This window comes from Aquarana catesbeiana, linkage group LG09 (assembly GCF_042186555.1).
Source record: "Aquarana catesbeiana isolate 2022-GZ linkage group LG09, ASM4218655v1, whole genome shotgun sequence".
Taxonomy (NCBI): Eukaryota; Metazoa; Chordata; class Amphibia; order Anura; family Ranidae; genus Aquarana; species Aquarana catesbeiana.
Window position 1 is genome coordinate 211,180,861 of NC_133332.1, and position 19,091 is coordinate 211,199,951.

Here is a 19,091-nt window from a genome sequence, read left to right on the forward strand (position 1 = left end):
ACACATAACTAATGTGTTTGGTGTTGTATACCCAAAAACATAAAACTTGACTTCAAATTTAAGTTAAAAAAAGAAATAACCCCCTTTATTGCCAAGAACAAAAAAAAAAACGTATGCTCTGCAGCTCCATCATGTGTCCTAAATCATGGGCAGTCTAGATCACATGGTCTTTGGCTATCAGGAGTATTGCATTTCAGATCACTAGATATTGCAATGAAACAATTTTTTTTCCACATCAAACTGTTATGGTAGTCTTGAAATGAAATAACCGGAACACTAAGGCACAACCAATATTCAGCATTACTAAGCATGAATCAATGTTTCTAGATGTGAGAGCCAATATGGTCATCCCCATGTATATATAGAACTACAAACTATACATAAAAGCAATGTTCTTAAAATATTAAACTGGATTATATTAAAAATTCAAATTTGGGTAATTTTAACAACCCAGCTACACGATGTATGGAAATTGTGATTTGGTTTCTGAAAAGTATCTACTGGTGAAAAAAATATGGGTACCCAGGCTGCCTTCTGGAGGCCAATCACAGGTCTCATAGAGTTGCTGACTGATAGTTTTCAGAGAAGGGTTTGCCCCTTTATTTTATAGTTAAATAAAACTTTCTAGAATAGATACATATGAAAATATGGGCTCCTTGAAGCATCTGCAACTTGTTTTGATACATTTCTTGGTCACTAAGGTTATAAAACTGTAGAGCAGTACCCACCTCTGTGCTGAACCTCCTGACTTACTTATCATTGATCGATTATAACATTTCTCCTGTTCATTGTCTCTTGGATGCATTTTCTTAGACCTCAGTTTAACTGGTAGATCCTGCATAGCAAACAAAAGTATAAGCTAAACATAAGATTTCATTGCCTCATGAGAACCTTTTGGTTGCAATTTTTTTTTTTTTTTTTTTTACCTAGGTTAGCTTTCTGAAATATTTTTTAAATAGCGTTGCGTTTTTCCTGGTATATATCCAATCAGCTGTGATAGGAGAGTGGTCACCAAAAGCTCACAACAGTATATGTTTGCTGACAGAGGCATGGGAACAATAATGTCAGATTCTTGCACAGGAAGGGCTGCATATTTGCAAAAATAAAAGGTTTTTAAGATCTGGACATGTTACTTTCAAATAGTGCTTGCTTACCTGCAAGTTATCCCGTATCAGCATTTCTTGCATACACCTCTCTGCTTCTCTGGCCTCCATCTCTGCTTTCAGCTTTAACACAGCCAGGTCCTTCTCTTGCTGCTCTAACTGGGCCTCCAGAAAGAAGAACAAAAATATGAAATGGATATATGCAGTTCAAAAAGTCTATTTTTTGGTTTCAGATAGAGAGGTCAAGAGATAACATTTTTGTCAAGTTTTTATACATTTCTGTGATCTCATAGGAAAACGTTTTTCCTCACTTCCTGTACCTGTGATGTCCACACAAAAAATAGGAGTGTGTGGTTGTCACCAGTACAGGGAGGTACAGACAGTAACAAAAACAAGGGCAGAGGTTATTACACTTCCTCACTCACCTATAAGTGTGTTTTTATTTTTTGCATGCATCCTGTTGGATTAATTTCCCAACACTTACTGCTATAATAAAAAGCAAAGGGAAATCTCCCCAAGAGGGACACAGGTCGCAACAAAAATCTGACAGAGCCCTTCCCTACTGTATCCAAAGCAGGTACATTTTGGCTGGAGTTGAGCCTTAAAACTTAATTCCAGACAAGCCATTAAAAATACATATATGGTACCTGTTTAACCACCTAGGTTTGTATTGCTGTGTTTGAGTAAAAAAAAAAAAAAGAAAAAGAAAAAAAACACCATATGGCCTGTCATTGCTGGTTTCTTCTTGAAAATGCTAATTGCCTAAATGGCTTTAACTCTGACTGACTGAAGCAAACACATAGATCAGTTAAGATTTTTTTTACTTCCAACATTCCAATTTTCCATTTAAAATGTTTGTGAACGTCCCTCATAATACCTGTCTTCACCAAACAGGGGTGGGCCTGGAAATTAAACAGTAATTTGTATAAAGACACTGTCGATGCCGAAAAAGCATTCAAGCAAGTAAACTGGGTGTTCCTTAAGGCCACACGTTAGCAAATCGGACTGGGACCTAACATGCTTTACAAAATGTTAGCCCCCTATCACAATCCAGCAATTTGTGTTAGGTCTAATGGCCTTCTTTTCTGCCCTTTGAAGATTCGTAATAGTGCCTGACAGGGCTGTCTCCTGTCCCCATTACAATGCATCCTAACAGTGGAACATTTAGCGATAGGAAACTGGCGCAAACTGGGCACTCCTTCCTTTTTGACTGGGCTTGCAAGATGGACTCCTTCAGCCACCTGGAATACATGGTCTGCTGGGAACATTTTAAATCAGACACGTACAGGATCAAGTGTACTGGGTGGAACTACTTTAGTTATTCCTCAGACTTTGTTATGTACTTCAATTTTTCAGCCCTCCTCTTGTATTTTGTGCTGACTTTTACTGACTTATGTCCGCAGTTCTGACACGGATGACCTGGAGATGGCATCAAGCCACACCCCTTTCCTCTTTCCTATACCCTCAATCCCCCACTGGGTGGAACTACTTTAGTTATTCCTCAGACTTTGTTATGTACTTCAATTTTTCAGCCCTCCTCTTGTATTTTGTGCTGACTTATACTGACTTATGTCTGCAGTTCTGACACAGATGACCTGGAGATGGCATCAAGCCACACCCCTTTCCTCTTCCCTATACCCTCCATCCCCCACCCCCCCTCCCTTTTTTTCTTCCCTCTGTGCCTCTCTCGCCCTATATTTCTTCATATCCATGACTATCTACCATGCATTGTGCAGTCAGGCGAGGATACACCTGGTCCTACCTTAACCCTTTTGAAGATTACCTCCTATTATATAGTCACCACGACATAAATGTTAGATTCTCCATCTTTTTACTCCATGGGTTTGACAATATCTAATTTCACTGCATTGTGAATGGTTATCATTCCTTTTGATATATTTATTACTTTATCTCTAATCGTACGGTACACTATATCAGACCTATATACTTTGTTACGATAAATGCTCAATTTTTATATTTCAGAAATGTAGGTTGCATAGTTATGTCAATATATGCCTCAAGTAATGTATCTTTTATCTAGATATGCTCTACAATATTCTATTTGTATATGTGACAAATTGTCAATAAACACAGATTAAACATAAAATGTTCATGAACTAGAAAAACAATATATAAATATATAAAAGTATATATATATATATATATATATATATATATATATAATAAAAGTATAGCAGAAAACCAGGGTAACCTAGGCTAAATGCGCAAAACAAAAAGCAATTGTTTTCACAAATAAGAATAGACTAAAGAAGCTCAGACATGCTTGCCATCATATTTTGTTCTGGTGTTTTGGTTCATTAAACATCTGGTTGATCTGATTGCTTTTAGGATAGAGACTGAAATAACTGAGGACCCAATAAAGATTTTAGAATAGTAATAAAAAAAAATTTTAAAAATTATAAAAAAAAAATCAGGGTTATTTAATTTTAAATCAAACAATCCTGCAAGAAATGGTTAATTAAAATATAAAGTAAAAGCCCCTTTCACAAGCAGAATGACTACCTTTATCCTGTCTCTAATTTCCATCCGATTCTGGCGCAGGTCACCGACTTGTGGTTGTGATTCTCCATAATGCAACATGGTACTCTTCCCCTTCTTGTCTGCTGCTGAAAAATATATACTGTTACTAATTTAGAGCCCCTCATTACAAATTAGTATTTATTACTAGCATTGTTTCATATGTTTCTACATGTTTTTGCATCCACCATGCCATACATTTGTAGCATGCTGTTGTGTCTTTGTATTGTTTTTCTTTTTTACTCATCTTTGGTAGGGTACACACAGTATTCTCTAGTCTCTTTATAGACATAACCTTGACTATAGTTCCTGCATGGTAACAAAAAAAACTGAATACTTCAAGTTGGATACAGTGGACATAGCAAGGGCATGTAAAATAATAAGGGAAACCATAGCAATATATACAATTTCTAAAGCTAATGCCGCGTACACACGACCGGACTTACCATCAGAGTAGACTCTGACGGTCTTTCCGACGGAGTTCCACTAAAACAGACTTGCCTACACACGATCACACCAAAGTCCGTTTGTTTAGAACGCGATGACGTACGACGGGACTAGAGAAAGGAAGTTCAATAGCCAGTAGCCAAAAGCTGCCCTTGCGTTGTTTTTGGTCCGTCGGACTAGTATACAGATGGACGGTTTTCCTGATAGGAATTGAGTCTGTCAGAAAGATTTGAAACATGTTCTATTTTTAGGTCCGTCAGAATTTTAGAAAGAAAAAGTCAGATGAAACCCACACACGATCGGAATGTCCGACGGAATGATTCCGTCGGACCTTTTCTGCCGGAAAGTCCGGTCGTGTGTACGCGGCATAACAGTTTTACTAAGATGCCTATTTTGTAGGCATGGAAACATCCTGGTACAAATTTAAAGGAGCCCTACTATCAAAATAAGAACCACCTATCCCCTATTTTCTCTGCTACTAGAAGGCAGAACTCCAGACAAACGAGTTAATATACAGATGCAATACATATACGGGAGTTGTTTTACATGACAAAAGGATTTCGAAATCTTTGGACAGAAATGTTCAACCGGGTTTAGACATGCCACGAAATACATGCAAACCTTGTCTCACTCCAGCCTGTGACTGGACATTGAAAGGAGAAGCAGCAGAACAAGAAGCACATCTCTCTACTACTCTCATCTCTCCTTCTATCAGTATGCCTCCTATCAATGCAGCACAACTGATTGACTTCTTGTGCTCCTTATCCTTCCCCCAGTCTAAGCTCTGCTGTATATATATATTTAATGGTTTGAATGAATTCAGAGCTACTTTAAAGGATATGTTCACCTTTATGAAAAAAAAAAAAATAAATGAGTGTTTTTTTTGCAGGTAAAAAAATATGCATTTATTATTTTTTTTTGTTAAGGACCTGTAAAGCATTGCACCCACAATCAGCAGATCGTAGGTGTAATGCCATGGTCCTGCAGACTGTCTGTATAGGTCTGCCCGTACCTCCGATACAGCGCTGTGGTAGTTCACTGAGAACTACAAGCCGACAGTCACAAAGGCTGTCAGACCTGGAAGTTTTCCCATTCACAGAACACTGTGAATGGATGACACGGGTGAGCAGATTGTGATAGCTAGCGGGGGGGGGGGGGGGGGGGATCCCCTGCTAGTTGTCAAAACAGGGGATCGGGGGAGGGGGGGGGGGCTGGTGCATTTGTAACATATTGCACCTTGAATATGGGTGTAACATGTTACAAAAGGTTAGCTTATCCTTTAATTTATGTATTTTACATCTGCCTGGTGTTCAGCTTTAAAGTGGTTCTAAAGTCACAACATTTTTCCCTTTAATGCATTCCCACTAGCAGTATCCATCTCCCGCCCCCCAAATACTTACTTAGAAACATAGAAAAGTGAGAGCATAAAAAGACTGAGTAGTCCATCGAGTTTGCTCATACTTGAGTCTTTACTCAATCCAGCACTGTACCTGTTTTCCTGCATTCACAGGACACAAAGGTAGCAGTGGGAGACATTGGCTTCTTCTGCTGTCAATCAAAACCTGTAGGCAGAGAGCGGGGGCAGGGCTGAGCTGTGTGTGTCTATGGACGCACACAGCTCAGCTCAGGAGTGCACCCGCGCGTAGGCCCCTTAGCATATGGAGGGCATGTGGAGAAGAGGAGGAGTGGAGAGCGTCGACAGGGGAGGTTCAAAGCCCCTCTGTGCAAAACCATTGCACAAAGCAGGCAAGTATAACATGCTTGTTATTTTAAGAAAAAAAAGTCTTTATAACCAATTTTAATCTTATAAGAAACCACCATATACTTACCTTGAGAGTACTTTTGTTTTGAGATTTAATCATGGCTGGTCACTTGGCTGAATGCCTAGGCCTTTTTAGCTCTGCTGAGGGGGAAAATCAGATTTCAGAATGGGTAATCTCCCGTTAGCAGGGATCAATGTGATCTAATGCCATAAGCCTCGTACACACGGTACGACTGCTGGCAGGGGATTGTCTGTTGACAGACTGTTGTCCTAAAATCTTACAGTTAGTACGCTTCTTTTGACAATTGTTGTCTAACTTTCGACCAACAAATGTTAGATGACAGGCTAGTACATTTTCGGTGGACAGCGGTTTGATTTCAGATTTTCGTATGGTCAGTACACAAATCTGTCACACAAAAGTCAAATGTACAAACATGCTCACCAAACATGAAATTAGCAGAAGGGGCCCAAAGGGTGGCACTCAAGAGCTAAAAAACCTTGCAGTACGGCACTACGTTAGTGTTTGTGGCACGACAATTGTGTACCGTTGGTATGCAAGACAAGATCCTGGCACACGCCCTTTTGACAAAAATCAGACGCTCGGTTGGCCAACAATCATACCGTGTGTACGAGGCTTAAGCATTTGGCCAGATGACCAACTACTGTGGGATCTCAGACCAGCAGTTTCTCCTGCTATAGTAATCTGCAGTTTCTCCTTCTCTAGGCGAATAGAGTGGATGAGAGGAGGAGAATATTACTTTGACAACAGGACTGCTTTAAACATTGGAAGTCAATTTTTGTAATTTACTTTGTGACCGACCTTATAATGTGCTGTATACTTATTTAATTACACAGTATATTTCTCAAATGTATGTACAGGTCAAAAATCCAACATTGAAATATGTGGGTATGTTAAATAAAACCTGTCACAAAATACCTGGGTTGCCCTTGACTCTTTTGGGGAATACTACATAATTGGCTTAATGCTGATCCTCTAGCATCAATCAATTTCTGAGTCAGTGACTCAAAAAGTACTTACACAAGGCTGCTTCCTTCTAATCTGGACTACAGAACAGCTTCCTATCTTCTCATCCCCTCAACATACCATAGCGAAGAGATGTTCTTTAGTTCATGCAAGTAAACAGGGCAGGACTTTGAGATTTTCTGTAGTAGAGCGCAGTACAATTATATTCACCAATTCAAAAACATTTTAAAGGAATGCAAGGTGCTTGTGATTGAAGGAGGGGGGAATGACTGTCATGATCTCCCTTCCCCCAATCACAGAGCACTTTGCATTCATTGAAAAGAATACAAGACATTTAATGAATGGGGGAGCTGAAGTGTGAGCGACCCACTGTGATCTGAATACTCCAGCTGGAACTGTAATTCTCAGTGTCAGACATTCAACGCTTACCCTGATAGCAAGGATAACTTGCAAGAAATTTGTAGCAGTGTTGAATTGTAAGTCTGTTAACTTGCTGCACAATTTCACTAAGAAGTTATACTCTTGCAGAGCACTTGAAGCACAAGTTCTAGTTGACACTTTTACAACTTGTAGCAAATTTGCAAGGCAAGTCTCTAGCAGGACCAAAGTTGCAGTGGTGAGTCTACAGCAAAAGCTCTGCAAGTCTACAGCATGAAAATTTAGCCACATCGACCCCTGTGGTGGGATGGCTATTGCACAACATAACTGAACCAGAACTTGCAGCAGACTTGCAAATAGTTTGCAACAAACTTGTGAAGCCTGGCAAGTCTAGCAATAGCTTAGCAAGTCATATTCAAACTTGCAGCACAATTGCTTGCTATCTGGGTATTTCATTTTATGGGGTGTGAATGAAATTCAAAGTTGTACATAATGCCGCAACCTAGAGAGGATGGCTATTTAAGGCAAACTCTGTTTTAGCCCGGGTTCACACTGCTGCGGGATTGAAACCGTGCAAGTTCAGGTGAACTCGCACAATTGCATTCCCGCATGTCAGTCCAACGATTTCAGAGACATCTGTGCGGTTTCCTGCACAGATATCTATTGAAATCGCACCTGAAGTCGGCGTCACAATGTTTCGGACAGTTCCATTGAGGATATTAGCCGCCGATTTGGCATGCGATTTGACATGTCAAATCGCATGCCAAATGGCATCAATGTGAACCAGGGCTGAGACAGGTAGCGCTGAGGAAGAGGGTGTACCCTCAAAACATGCAAGAATTTGCAGCAGTGACTAGGTGTTGAATTTTGACAATTGATGATCTGTACCCTGAGGATTAAGCAAGTCTCACCATGGATAAATTTAGTATATGTGCAGTGCCTTTGTGTGCATAAGATATCATTTTTAAAATAAAGTTATATTAAAGATATCACAAAACACCAGTTTCTATCTGTTTTATAGTGTTGCTAATAGACTTTCCTAATTGTATCTTACACATTCTGCAATATTTCATACCACTCCTTCTTGCACTGCTAAGATACAGTTGGAGGCAGACAGTAGATGATAAACTCCTTGTTTATTAACCATTTGCTAAATTTATTTACTATTATTCCAGTTGAATAAATTGAGGATTAGAGATTAATTTTTTTGCAGCTGCAGTAAGGCCAAAAGTCAGTAATCAGCTTACAGCATCGCCTACTTACTGAATGAGCACAAATCATATTGTAACCCGGCTCTTGAGATTAGGTCAAAACAGGGATGCTGAGAAATCTTACCCCTAATGCAGAACAAAATGCTGGTAAACAGCTTGCAAATTACTTTATAGTTAATAAACGGGATGACTGGTGTGTGCAATTAGCAGCTTTCCAGAAATAAATGCTTCATAATGCAGATTTATTTTTCCCAAGCTTGAACATGTAAGGGCTTATTTTTATTGACAACATGTAAAGGGCAGTGGTGCACAGTAACAGAGAGAAAATCAAAAATCTGTTTTTATGAGTCTTCTCCAAGCTGATAGATGATGAGTTTAAATTGGTTGCTGTGGGTTACAGCACCCCAATTCCCCTTTTTTTGCTCTGTAAATCTCTCGCTACTGCAATGCGCATCTATGATCATCCAACTTGGGCATGCAAGCAGCTTCCACTGTGCTACTCAGGGGCTTATTTCCTTAAATAGCAAAAGGGTGCCTCAGCCACTTGCCTTAAGCAGCAAAATATGATTAGAGACAGGGAAGCTTGCAAGGAAACATGAATAGCTCTTCACTGGGGAAAATAATACTCGGCACCATCCAAGCTCACCAAATGCCACATTTTAATATGCTCAAATATTCATAGAGGCAAAAGGGCAAGCATACACATTTGGGGACCACTTTTTGATATCAATTTGGGCATATGCCGCTGTTTTGGCTTGTCAAATTCTTTTTAATTTTCCTTTTTGTGCAGGGGGGTATTTAGAATGTCAATATATAATTAAAAATTTTGTAATTTTGTAACATTTGTTATTATGTACATGTGTGATTTATAATGTGCTGTTTTTATATGTAGCTATTTATGGATGGATTTGGGTATGTGGCAAGGCCCTATTACTATTTTTCTCTTTTCCCTCCATATCCCCCCCCCCCCTTTTTTTTTTGTGATCGCTGCTTGAATGCTGCCTTCATGAAATTGTTGGAGTGATACCCATGGTGGCGACATTCCACCAGATCTGCCTGCCCAATTGCCATTGGATCCCCGTATGGACGCCCAAAGGTGCCCATGTAGCGTGGCCTCACTGTGTGGGGGTCACCTCTTTGGTCCCCATTCATTGGGGGGCATTCATGTGCGCCCGCCACTGGGGGCTGTCTTTGTTTCGGGGGGTCATTGGCCTCTAGCCACGGTCTGCAGTTGTGGAGCTGTATGTTTAGATGGTGTCCCCCCACTGGGCCGCCCTTCGGGCGGGGCTGTGTGTGGTAGGAGCCATTTTCCTTCAGCCGACACCACGAAGTGTGGTTTTGGCGAATGGGCGATGTATTCCCTATGGCGTGGCCCCTCCCATTTTGTCTGCTTTGCGTCATTACGACGCAACGTCCACATCACGTCCATCTGACCCATTCGGGGGAGGTATAAAAGGACCCACGTGGCGGAAGCCATTTTTCTGGAGTCCTTGGGAGCCACACACTGTGCATGACGGCACTAGTTAGGTCTGCACATCATTTTTATTGCCGTGAAGTGATGCACTTTCTCCATAGTGCATCACTGTTGTAGGAAACGTCTGCGTTCCCATGGTTTCCCACTTTTTTAAATCACATAATTTTTATTGAATTTTTTCTCATATACAACCAAAACACATCCCAACACAAAACATTTGCATCAAATACCCCCGTTCAAAAAAAAAGAATCTAAATATTTACGCACACCAGATATTTATGTCATCAGTCAAATCCTTCCATCACTTCAGAACTGTTGATCCCCCTTCAGCTTGACATAGTTATCAGTATTATAAACCTGACCTAAATATTCCATTTAGGTTATTACGTTCTAATAGTATTAATTTACATTTGCAGTTATCCTCCACAGATATCTCATTATTAGCTTTCCTCGTTATTGTTAATATGCTCAATTGACTGCTCAGACAGATCAGAAGCTAGCCACCAATACCAGATTTTCACAAATTTTTGGGGGCATCTCCTATGTTTATGTCAACTCCTATAGTTCTTAGCCACATCACATGCATTTTTAGCTGGGAGACTATCCTCAGGTTCAATCCCTAACAATGCTATCTTTGGATCATAATAAACCTGTAAGAAACACAAGGAATTCAAAGTGTCAAATACGCCTTCCTAGTAACGATGCAGTTTGGGACAACGCCACAACATATGTATGAGTGTACCTACATCAGTAGTATATCTTGGACAATTTAATGTAGCTGCCTTGCTCCAAGAGTGCAACGTCAAAGGAGTATAATGAGCTCTATGAATAGAAAACAGCTGTGTCAAACACTGAGGAGGATAGGGATACCAAAATAAGTTCTTCAGAGCTTGCTTCCACTCCTCATCACTAAGTTTCTCCAGATATCTTCGCCACTGTCTAGAGCTACCCTCTAGTTTTCTCTTGTAGAGAGGAATATATGTTCCCAATAAGTCAGTTTAGATCGTCTTATGCCGCGTACACACGATCGCACATTGATCGGACATTCCGACAACAAAATCCATGGATTTTTTCCAACGGATGTTAGCTCAAACTTGTCTTGCATACACACGGTCCACAAAGCTTGTCGGAAATTCCGAACGTCAAGAACGCAGTGACGTACAACACATACGACGAGACGAGAAAAATGAAGTTCAATAGCCAGTGCGGCTCTTCTGCTTGATTCCGAGCACGCAATCGGAACTTCAGACAACGGATTTTGTTGTCGGTAAAATTTGAGATCCAGATCTCAAATTCTGTGTGACAGAAATTCCAATGGAAAATGTCTAATGAAGCCTACACACGGTCGGAATTTCTGACAAAAAGCTCCCATCGAACATTTTCCGTTGGAAATTCCGACCGTATGTACGGGGCATAACAGTTACTGCCATAGCTAGAATGAAGAAGGGTTATATTTTAATAACAAAGTTCTTTGCTTGACTTTGCAGAGCATGTCACAGCTGTAAATATTGAAAAAATGTCTTGTTAGGCAAATTATATCTCTCTGCCAGTTTGTCAAATGGTTGCAAAACCTAATTATCATAAAGTTGACAAAGAAGCAGCTCTTTTCCATAAATCAAAATTTTCTAGTTTTACTACCTAGTTTTACTACCTCAGACAGTCGCAGATTATTCCATATGGGCATACAGTATCTCACAAAAGTGAATACATCCCTCACATTTTTGTAAATATTTTCTTCTATCTTTTCATGTGATAACACTGAAGACATGACACTTTGTTACAATGTAAAGTAGTGAGTGTACAGCTTGTATAACAGTGTAAATTTGCTGTCCCCTTAAAATAACTCAACGCACAGCCATTAATGTCTAAACCGCTGGCAACAAAAGTGAGTACACCCCTAAGTGAAAATGTCCAAATTGGGCCCAATAAGCCATTTTTCCTCCCCAATGTCATGTGATTCGTTATTGTTACAAGGTCTTAGGTGTGAATGGGGAGCAGGTGTGTTTTTTTTTTTTTTTTGGTGTTATCGCTCTCACTCTGTCATACTGGTCACTGGAAGTTCAACATGGCACCTCATGGCAAAGGACTCTTTGAGGATCTGAAAAAAAATATTTTTGCTCTACATAAAGAATGCCTAGGCTATAAGAAGATTGCCAAGACCCTGAAACTGAGCTGCAGCACGATGGCCAAGACCATACAGTGGTTTAACAGGACAGGTTCCACTCAGAACAGGCCTCGCCATAGTCAACCAAAGAAGTTGAGTACAAATGCTCAGCGTCATATCCAGAGGTTGTCTTTGGGAAATAGACGTATGAGTGCTGCCAGCATTGCTGCAGAGGTTGAGGGGGGGGGGGGGGTCAGCCTGTCAGTGTTCAGACCATATGCCGCACAATACATCAAATTGGTCTGCATGGATGTCATCCCAGAAGGAAGCCTCTGTTAAAGATGATGCATAAGAAAGCCTGCAAACAGTTGCTGAAGACAAGCAGACTAAGGACATGGATTACTGGAACCATGTCCTGTGGTCTGATTAGACCAAGATAAACTTATTTGGTTCAGATGGTGTCAAGCATGTGTGGCGGCAACCAGGTGAGGAGTACAAAGAAAAGTGTGTCTTGCCTACAGTCAAGCATGGTGGTGGGAGTGTCATGGTCTGGCGCTTCATGAGTGCTGCCGACACTGGAGAGCTACAGTTCATTGAGGGAACCATGAATGCCAATATGTACTGTGACATACTGAAGCAGAGCATGATCCCCTCCCTTTGGAGACTGGGCCGCAGGGCAGAATTCCAACATGATAACGACCCTAAACACGCCTCCAAGATGACCACTGCCTTGCTAAAGAAGCTGAGGGTAAAGGTGATGGACTGGCTAAGCATGTCTCCAGATCTAAACCCTATTGAGCATCTGTGGGGCATCCTCAAACGGAAGGTGGAGGAGCGCAAGGTCTCTAACATCCACCAGCTACATGATGTCATCATGGAGGAGTGGAAGAGGACTCCAGTTGAAAACTGTGAAGCTCTGGTGAACTCCATGCTCAAGAGGGTTAGGGAAGTGTGGGAAAATAATGGTGGCCACACAAAAAAATGTACACTTTGAGTCCAATTTGGACATTTTCACTTAGGGGTGTACTCATTTTTGTTGTCAGCGGTTCAGACATTAATGGCTGTGTGTTGAGTTATTTTGAGGGGACAGCAAATTTACACTGTTATACAAGCTGTACACTCACTACTTTACATTGTAGCAAAGTGTTATTTCTTCAGTGCCGTCACATGAAAAGATATAATAAAATATTTACAAAAATGTGAGGGGTGTACTCACTTTTGTGAGATACTGTGTATTGAGTATATCCCTCATGATGAGTATCTCATTGAATAGTAGTCCAAATTTTATGAATTAAATAAAATATGGAATAGTTACGTTTACTATATACGTAAGTGGTGGGCTACTATTAACTGTACCTGTGGATTTATCAGTAATTAAGAAAATATATTTTGTTATATGGGGTCCTCACAGTCTATAATATTCCAGCTATACAATTGCTGTAGTTGAGATGCCAAATAATACAATCTCCCTCATCCTTAGACAACTGCAGAATTTCCAATCTAATCCAAGGATGTTTATTCTTCCAAATAAGATCTCTAAACAAGATATCTATTTGTCTAAAGAATTTCCGAGGAAGCCATATAGGACAATTATGTAACAAATATACCAATTGTGGCATCCATATCATCTTTATCAAATTAGCTCTACCTATTATCGTTAAAGGCAACTTACTCCAAATTTTCCTCTTTTGTTTAAACCGCTTAATGGGTCTAAATTTCTCTCCACATATGCATTTACTTGTGATGTAACTTGTACACCCAAATATTTAAATGTAGAAACTACTGCTATTTGAGAGGCAGAAATTGATAGGTTGGTCATCAGGGGGTCCACTGGTAAAAGAACTGATTTATCCCAGTTTATTGTAAAACCTGAGAAAGAACCATATGTATTGCATAAATATATTACTGCTTTTAAAGATGACGAAGTGTCTCCCAAAAATAAAAGTGTATCGTCAGCATATGAAGCAATCTTGTCCTCCCCCAACGATCTGCAAAATCCAATAATATTTGATGATTGACGGACAGAAGCAGCCGAAGGTTCAAGGGCTAAAGAAAAAAGTAACGGTGATAGTGGACATCCCTGTCTTGTTCCACTTTGCAAAGAAAAATGCTCCGATACATGTCTATTTACCTGTACCCGTGCCACTGGGGCAGGGTAAAGGAGCTTTATCCATCTTATAAAGTATGGACCAAAACCAAATTTTTTTAAGCAATGCCATAAAAAATTCCATTCTATACTGTCAAAAGCTTTTGCCATGTCTAGTGACAATATAGCTCTATTACCCAGATTTTCAGAGGGGACCTGCATATTAAGAAATAAGCATCTTATGTTCATTGCAGTAGATCTATTTGGGATAAAACTTAGATATTACTTTAGTCATCCTGATGGATAACGCTTTTGCCAATAGCTTCACATCCATTGTAAGTAATGATATTGGGTGATATGAATCAGGATTACTTGGATTTTTATCAGGTTTTAACAAAACTATGATAATTGCTTCGTTCATAGAGGGTGGAAGGTGACCACTTTCCAATGCTGTATTAAGTACCTCTAATAATTCTGGTAATAACTCAGTTCCATAAACTTTGTAGACTTCCCCCGGTAACCCATCTGCCCCTCGTCTTTATTATTACTCAAGCTATCTGAAGCAGTTTTAAGTTCCTCAATGTCAATGGTCGAACCAACATCTCCCTTTCATCTACTGATAATTCAGTTAATTTAATAGATTTAAGAAAGAGTTGCAGTTCATCTTCCTTATAGGATACTTTACGACTATACAATTTCTTTAAAAAATTAACAAATACTGATGAGATCTCCAAGGTAGTTTGTGTTGTTTCAGTTGGAGAGATTTGTAATTCTACTACCTGAGTCATTGGTTTCTGAGCTTTCGCTATTGTTGCCAAAAGATGACCGTATTTTCTCCATCCTCAAAATAAGGTTGCTGAAGAAGAAAACGTTTCTGTTCTGCTTTTCTTACGAGAAATATTAGCATATATCTGTTGTTTTTCTATCCACTTCTGTTGTGCTTCTATAGTAGGATTTGCTATATAGAGAAGTTCTGCCTTTTAAAACATCTTCGGTCACTGAACGTTCCCAGGCCCTAGATCTTTTTTTTATCCTTAGAATTTGAGAGATAAACAAACCCCTCATATAGGCTTTTAAAGAGTCCCAATATATCTGCAAAGATACGAAGGGTTTGTTTATATCTCTATGGGCTAAGATGTCAAGCATTACTTTCTGTTTTGAAGGAAGAAGATCAAACCAATAAGGGCTGATTTTCCATAAAGTACAACTCTGAGTTTAATTCAAAGCCAACTTAATTAGCAATGGGGAATGATCAGATAATCCTCTAGCAGCATAGGTTGTTTCAGACATCACCGGTAGCATCGTAGGGGTAATTAGTGCTAAGTCTATTCTTCACAAGGTCCCATGGGTGCTATAGAAGCAAGAAAATGCTCTATCATTAGGGTGTATATATTCTCCAGATGTCCATAAGACCAATCTCCCCAATAAAGCTAGCAAAGGAGGTAGATATCGTAGTCGTCGAAATTGCATTCAAACTAAATTTATCTAAAGAGGGATCTAGATTATTATTTAAATCTCCTACTATTAACCAAGGAACATCCATTTTATCAGAAGCGAACTTCAGTAGTTCTTTAAGTACCTATGAGGAATATGGGGGTGGTATATATATATTAGCTAACACGTATAATCTTCTAAACAATGTACAATACAAAAATATATAGCGATCTTTAATATCCGTTTGTACCTGCCTACAGAGGAAATCTACATCATTTGCTATCAATATAGATACACCTCTATAATATGTAGTATAAATAGAATGATATTGTCTACTTTATTGTGTAAGTTTCAAATAGTTTAATTTATATGTATTTAAGTGAGTCTCCTGCAGGCAGATAATAGATGGAGAAAACCGTTTCAATGTAGTGAACATTGCTTGTCTTTTTACTGGGTCGCTAAGCCCCCTAATATTCCAAGATACAAGAACCTGCATTAAAGTTGACATATCGCTATATAAAGTATATAGAATGGAAAAAGATCTTGTCTATTATCCATTTCAATAATAGCATCGTGTTTGCTATATATTTTTTTAAGGTTCTCTGTGAAAGGAAAATTTCTATTTTCAAGAAAAATCTGGAAAAAGTTCTAGTTCCATTAAAAATAACTTACTTCAATAGTCCAACTCTTCTGAGAATAGAATCTCTATCACATTGATTAAGCAGTCGTATTTGGAATGACCGTGGGGGGGGGTTCCTGCTGGGAAAGACCAACTAGGTACTCGGTGTGCTCTCTCAACCGAAAAGGACATAGAGAGATGTTCTTTGCCAATCGTCTCCCATAGCCAGGTTTCCGCAAATTCTGTGGGATTCGCTCCCTCAGAATGCTCTGGGAGACCCACCAACCAAATATTATTACAGCAAAAGTGTTTTGCAAGATCTTCCAATCTAAAAGCGTTGATATCTCATTTTTTTCATTACTTCTTTAATATCTAAATCTAATGGTTGTGAAATATCCTCTAATTCCTTAATCCTTCCAGAGCCGATGTTCTTTCCCTTATTTTCTGTACATCTTGACGCAGAAAAGTAAATTCTTCTTTAAGTCCCTGTACTTGCTCTGTTAGGTTCCATAAAGAATTCTGACATTGTTGCACCACTTTTAACACATCAAGTAATGTGGGCTCTGTTTTGTCTTTTGGTGTTAGTGATGATATTGATGTATACTGGCCCGTTTAATTGTTTGACAGTATACTGTCTATCACTTTTTTCCATTTCTTTCACTTCACCTGTCATTTGATCTGAAGATTTGTGTAAGATATTTGTATCTGTTCTAGTGCAAGAATCTTCCATTACTTCACTGGTCACTTGTTGAAAGCTTTTATTTTCACTATCTTTTGAGATCATTGCAAATTTTGCTAGTTTAACAGCAGCAGCTTTGTTAGCCTTCTCTTTTATCGATTTGCCACTTTGTGCTTGCTGAGAAACACCATCATCCTCTTGCGTAGGGGCTGCAGCATTTAAAACCCCCTGTCCTTCTTTCGATAATTTTGCAGTTTTATTACCATATCTCCTTTTCATTTCTCCTGTTCCTTCTTCTCTTTCTTTCTCCTTTTCTCTCCCCTTTATAGTTATTTGTTTAATTATTTGTTACCTGATTTATATTATTAGTGATCTGTTGCTTTGAAGCTCAGCTCTCCACAAAAAGTTTTTCCTTTTCTTTTCTCTTCCCTTTTGTTTGCCTTCCTTTCCTCCTTATTCTTTCCTTCCTCTCCCCCTCCTTTTATCTTTTATTTTTTTATTTTTAATTATTATTATCCTTCTACTTTCCTCCTCCCTTTCTTTCCTTGTTTGTTTCTCTTCCTCTTTTATCCTCTCCTTTTCATCCTTTTCATGTGTTAAAAAAAAAAAGAAGAAAATTGCCTGCTCTCCAGATCAGGTCAAATCAGATTCAGATCAGATCTCCACCATTTTAGCTGGCTTTCCCTGTTTACTCTCACTCCCGACCGTCTTGAGGCCAGTCACAGCACCCGTCAAGCTCCAGGAGGGCCACCAGCATCTTTCTGGTTTCCCCCTTTACATTTGCAGGTCTTATGGTTACCATCCCTGGATGAACGTATGTCCCTCTTTCCTTTGGAGTCAAAGAACCCATGGACTGTACACCATACCGAGGTAAGTCCATATAGAAATAGAAATTGGGGATGTATAATCAACTAGGCATCCTGTGTTAGGGGTGTGCTACAGCCCTAATCATCCTACTCATTAGTATTTTTTTACTTTATTCTGTTTATAGAAACTTAAGACTGGCCTATTTTGGGTCAGGCAACCGCTGCCATCTGCCATAAATCACAGGTTCAGAGTTACCCACTTGAAGAAAGCTTTTAAGTAAGCACTGTTACTTGTTTGAATAGTGAGCTGTCTGAAAAGACCTTATACACCAACATGTACTGATGTAGACATGTTATACTTTGATTGATTTACAGGTTATACTGTCATAAATACTTATACGTCACTGATCTATACCTCTCTCTGCAGGTGATCCGGCCTATCTGGGTGGTCTTGGGCGGCGGGATGCATAGGGCCACCGGACCTTACTCCTTCCTCATGTTTTGACCATAACTCGACTCCAAGTCCTCAAAGCATTGAGACAGGAACCACTGGTTGGGGATACTTGCCCTTTATGCGTCTGCATCCATGTATGTACAAATATATAACTATATACATGTTATTGTTTATACATAAAATATCTTTTGGAATGTTGTAACTATGTTTAGTTGACATATCTGTTTATTTATCCAGTAGATGAGAATCCACACTTGTAACATCTTACAATATATCCCTTCTTTCATTCGGTTGCGGATATACTGTATATAGTGACTTTTATTAATGTCTTTTCATGTAATAAAAATATCTATTTTTTTTACACATTTATTGTGTTATATGTATTGCAGTACTAAGCACCTTTAAAGTCCCAAATTAGTTCCAAATTAGTTTTTTTGTCCAAACATACACATAGTTAAGGAAAATAATCCATGTCTTGTTTGGCTATATAATTCTGCATGTGTTGGTGCAATGGTCAGGTTTGGCAAAAAACTGGAATATCCCTTTAAAATGATCATTAAAGTGGTTGTAAACCCTTACATATACCCAGTGAAATGACTAACTTCAGGTGATGCACATATATGAAACAAATCCTCCTATATAAGTTGCATCTGTTTCTCTGCAACCCACTATTCTCTACAGCCATTCAAAGTGCAGAATTTACAGTATACAGCTTTTCGGTGCGCTTAGAGAGCAGCGGGCGGGTAGCTGAAGTTACAATCAGTGAGGTGAGCTGTTAAGGGACACCCCCCGCCCTTCACAAAGCACACAGAAACAGAGCTGAGGCTGCCAATCACAGGCTGTGTGCTGGAGCTCCCTCCCCTGTCACCTTTTTAAGTTTTGGTGTCAGGAACACTTGTCAGAAGTGACTTATGGAGATAGCAGAGAAATGAAGCAGCAGACAGAAATGACACTTAGAGCTCTGAATTGAGATAAGTACACACTATATAGGGATATGCTTTGTTACACCAC

General features: G+C 39.3%; 1 protein-coding gene across 4 annotated transcripts in view; it reads right to left on the minus strand.

The window, feature by feature from the left end:
- Window positions 1-19,091, minus strand: part of CCDC187 (coiled-coil domain containing 187) — a 141,853-nt gene that overhangs the window by 61,223 nt on the left and 61,539 nt on the right. For 2 of the 4 annotated variants that reach the window (XM_073599648.1, XM_073599647.1), the window contains exons 15-17: window positions 3,626-3,730; window positions 1,155-1,270; window positions 729-835 (exon numbers count right to left, since the gene is read on the minus strand). In XM_073599648.1, the coding sequence (XP_073455749.1) occupies window positions 729-835; window positions 1,155-1,270; window positions 3,626-3,730 (328 nt within the window). The remainder of the gene's footprint in view (window positions 1-728; window positions 836-1,154; window positions 1,271-3,625; window positions 3,731-19,091) is intronic. The other 2 variants (XM_073599646.1, XM_073599645.1) reach the window with 2 other exon arrangements.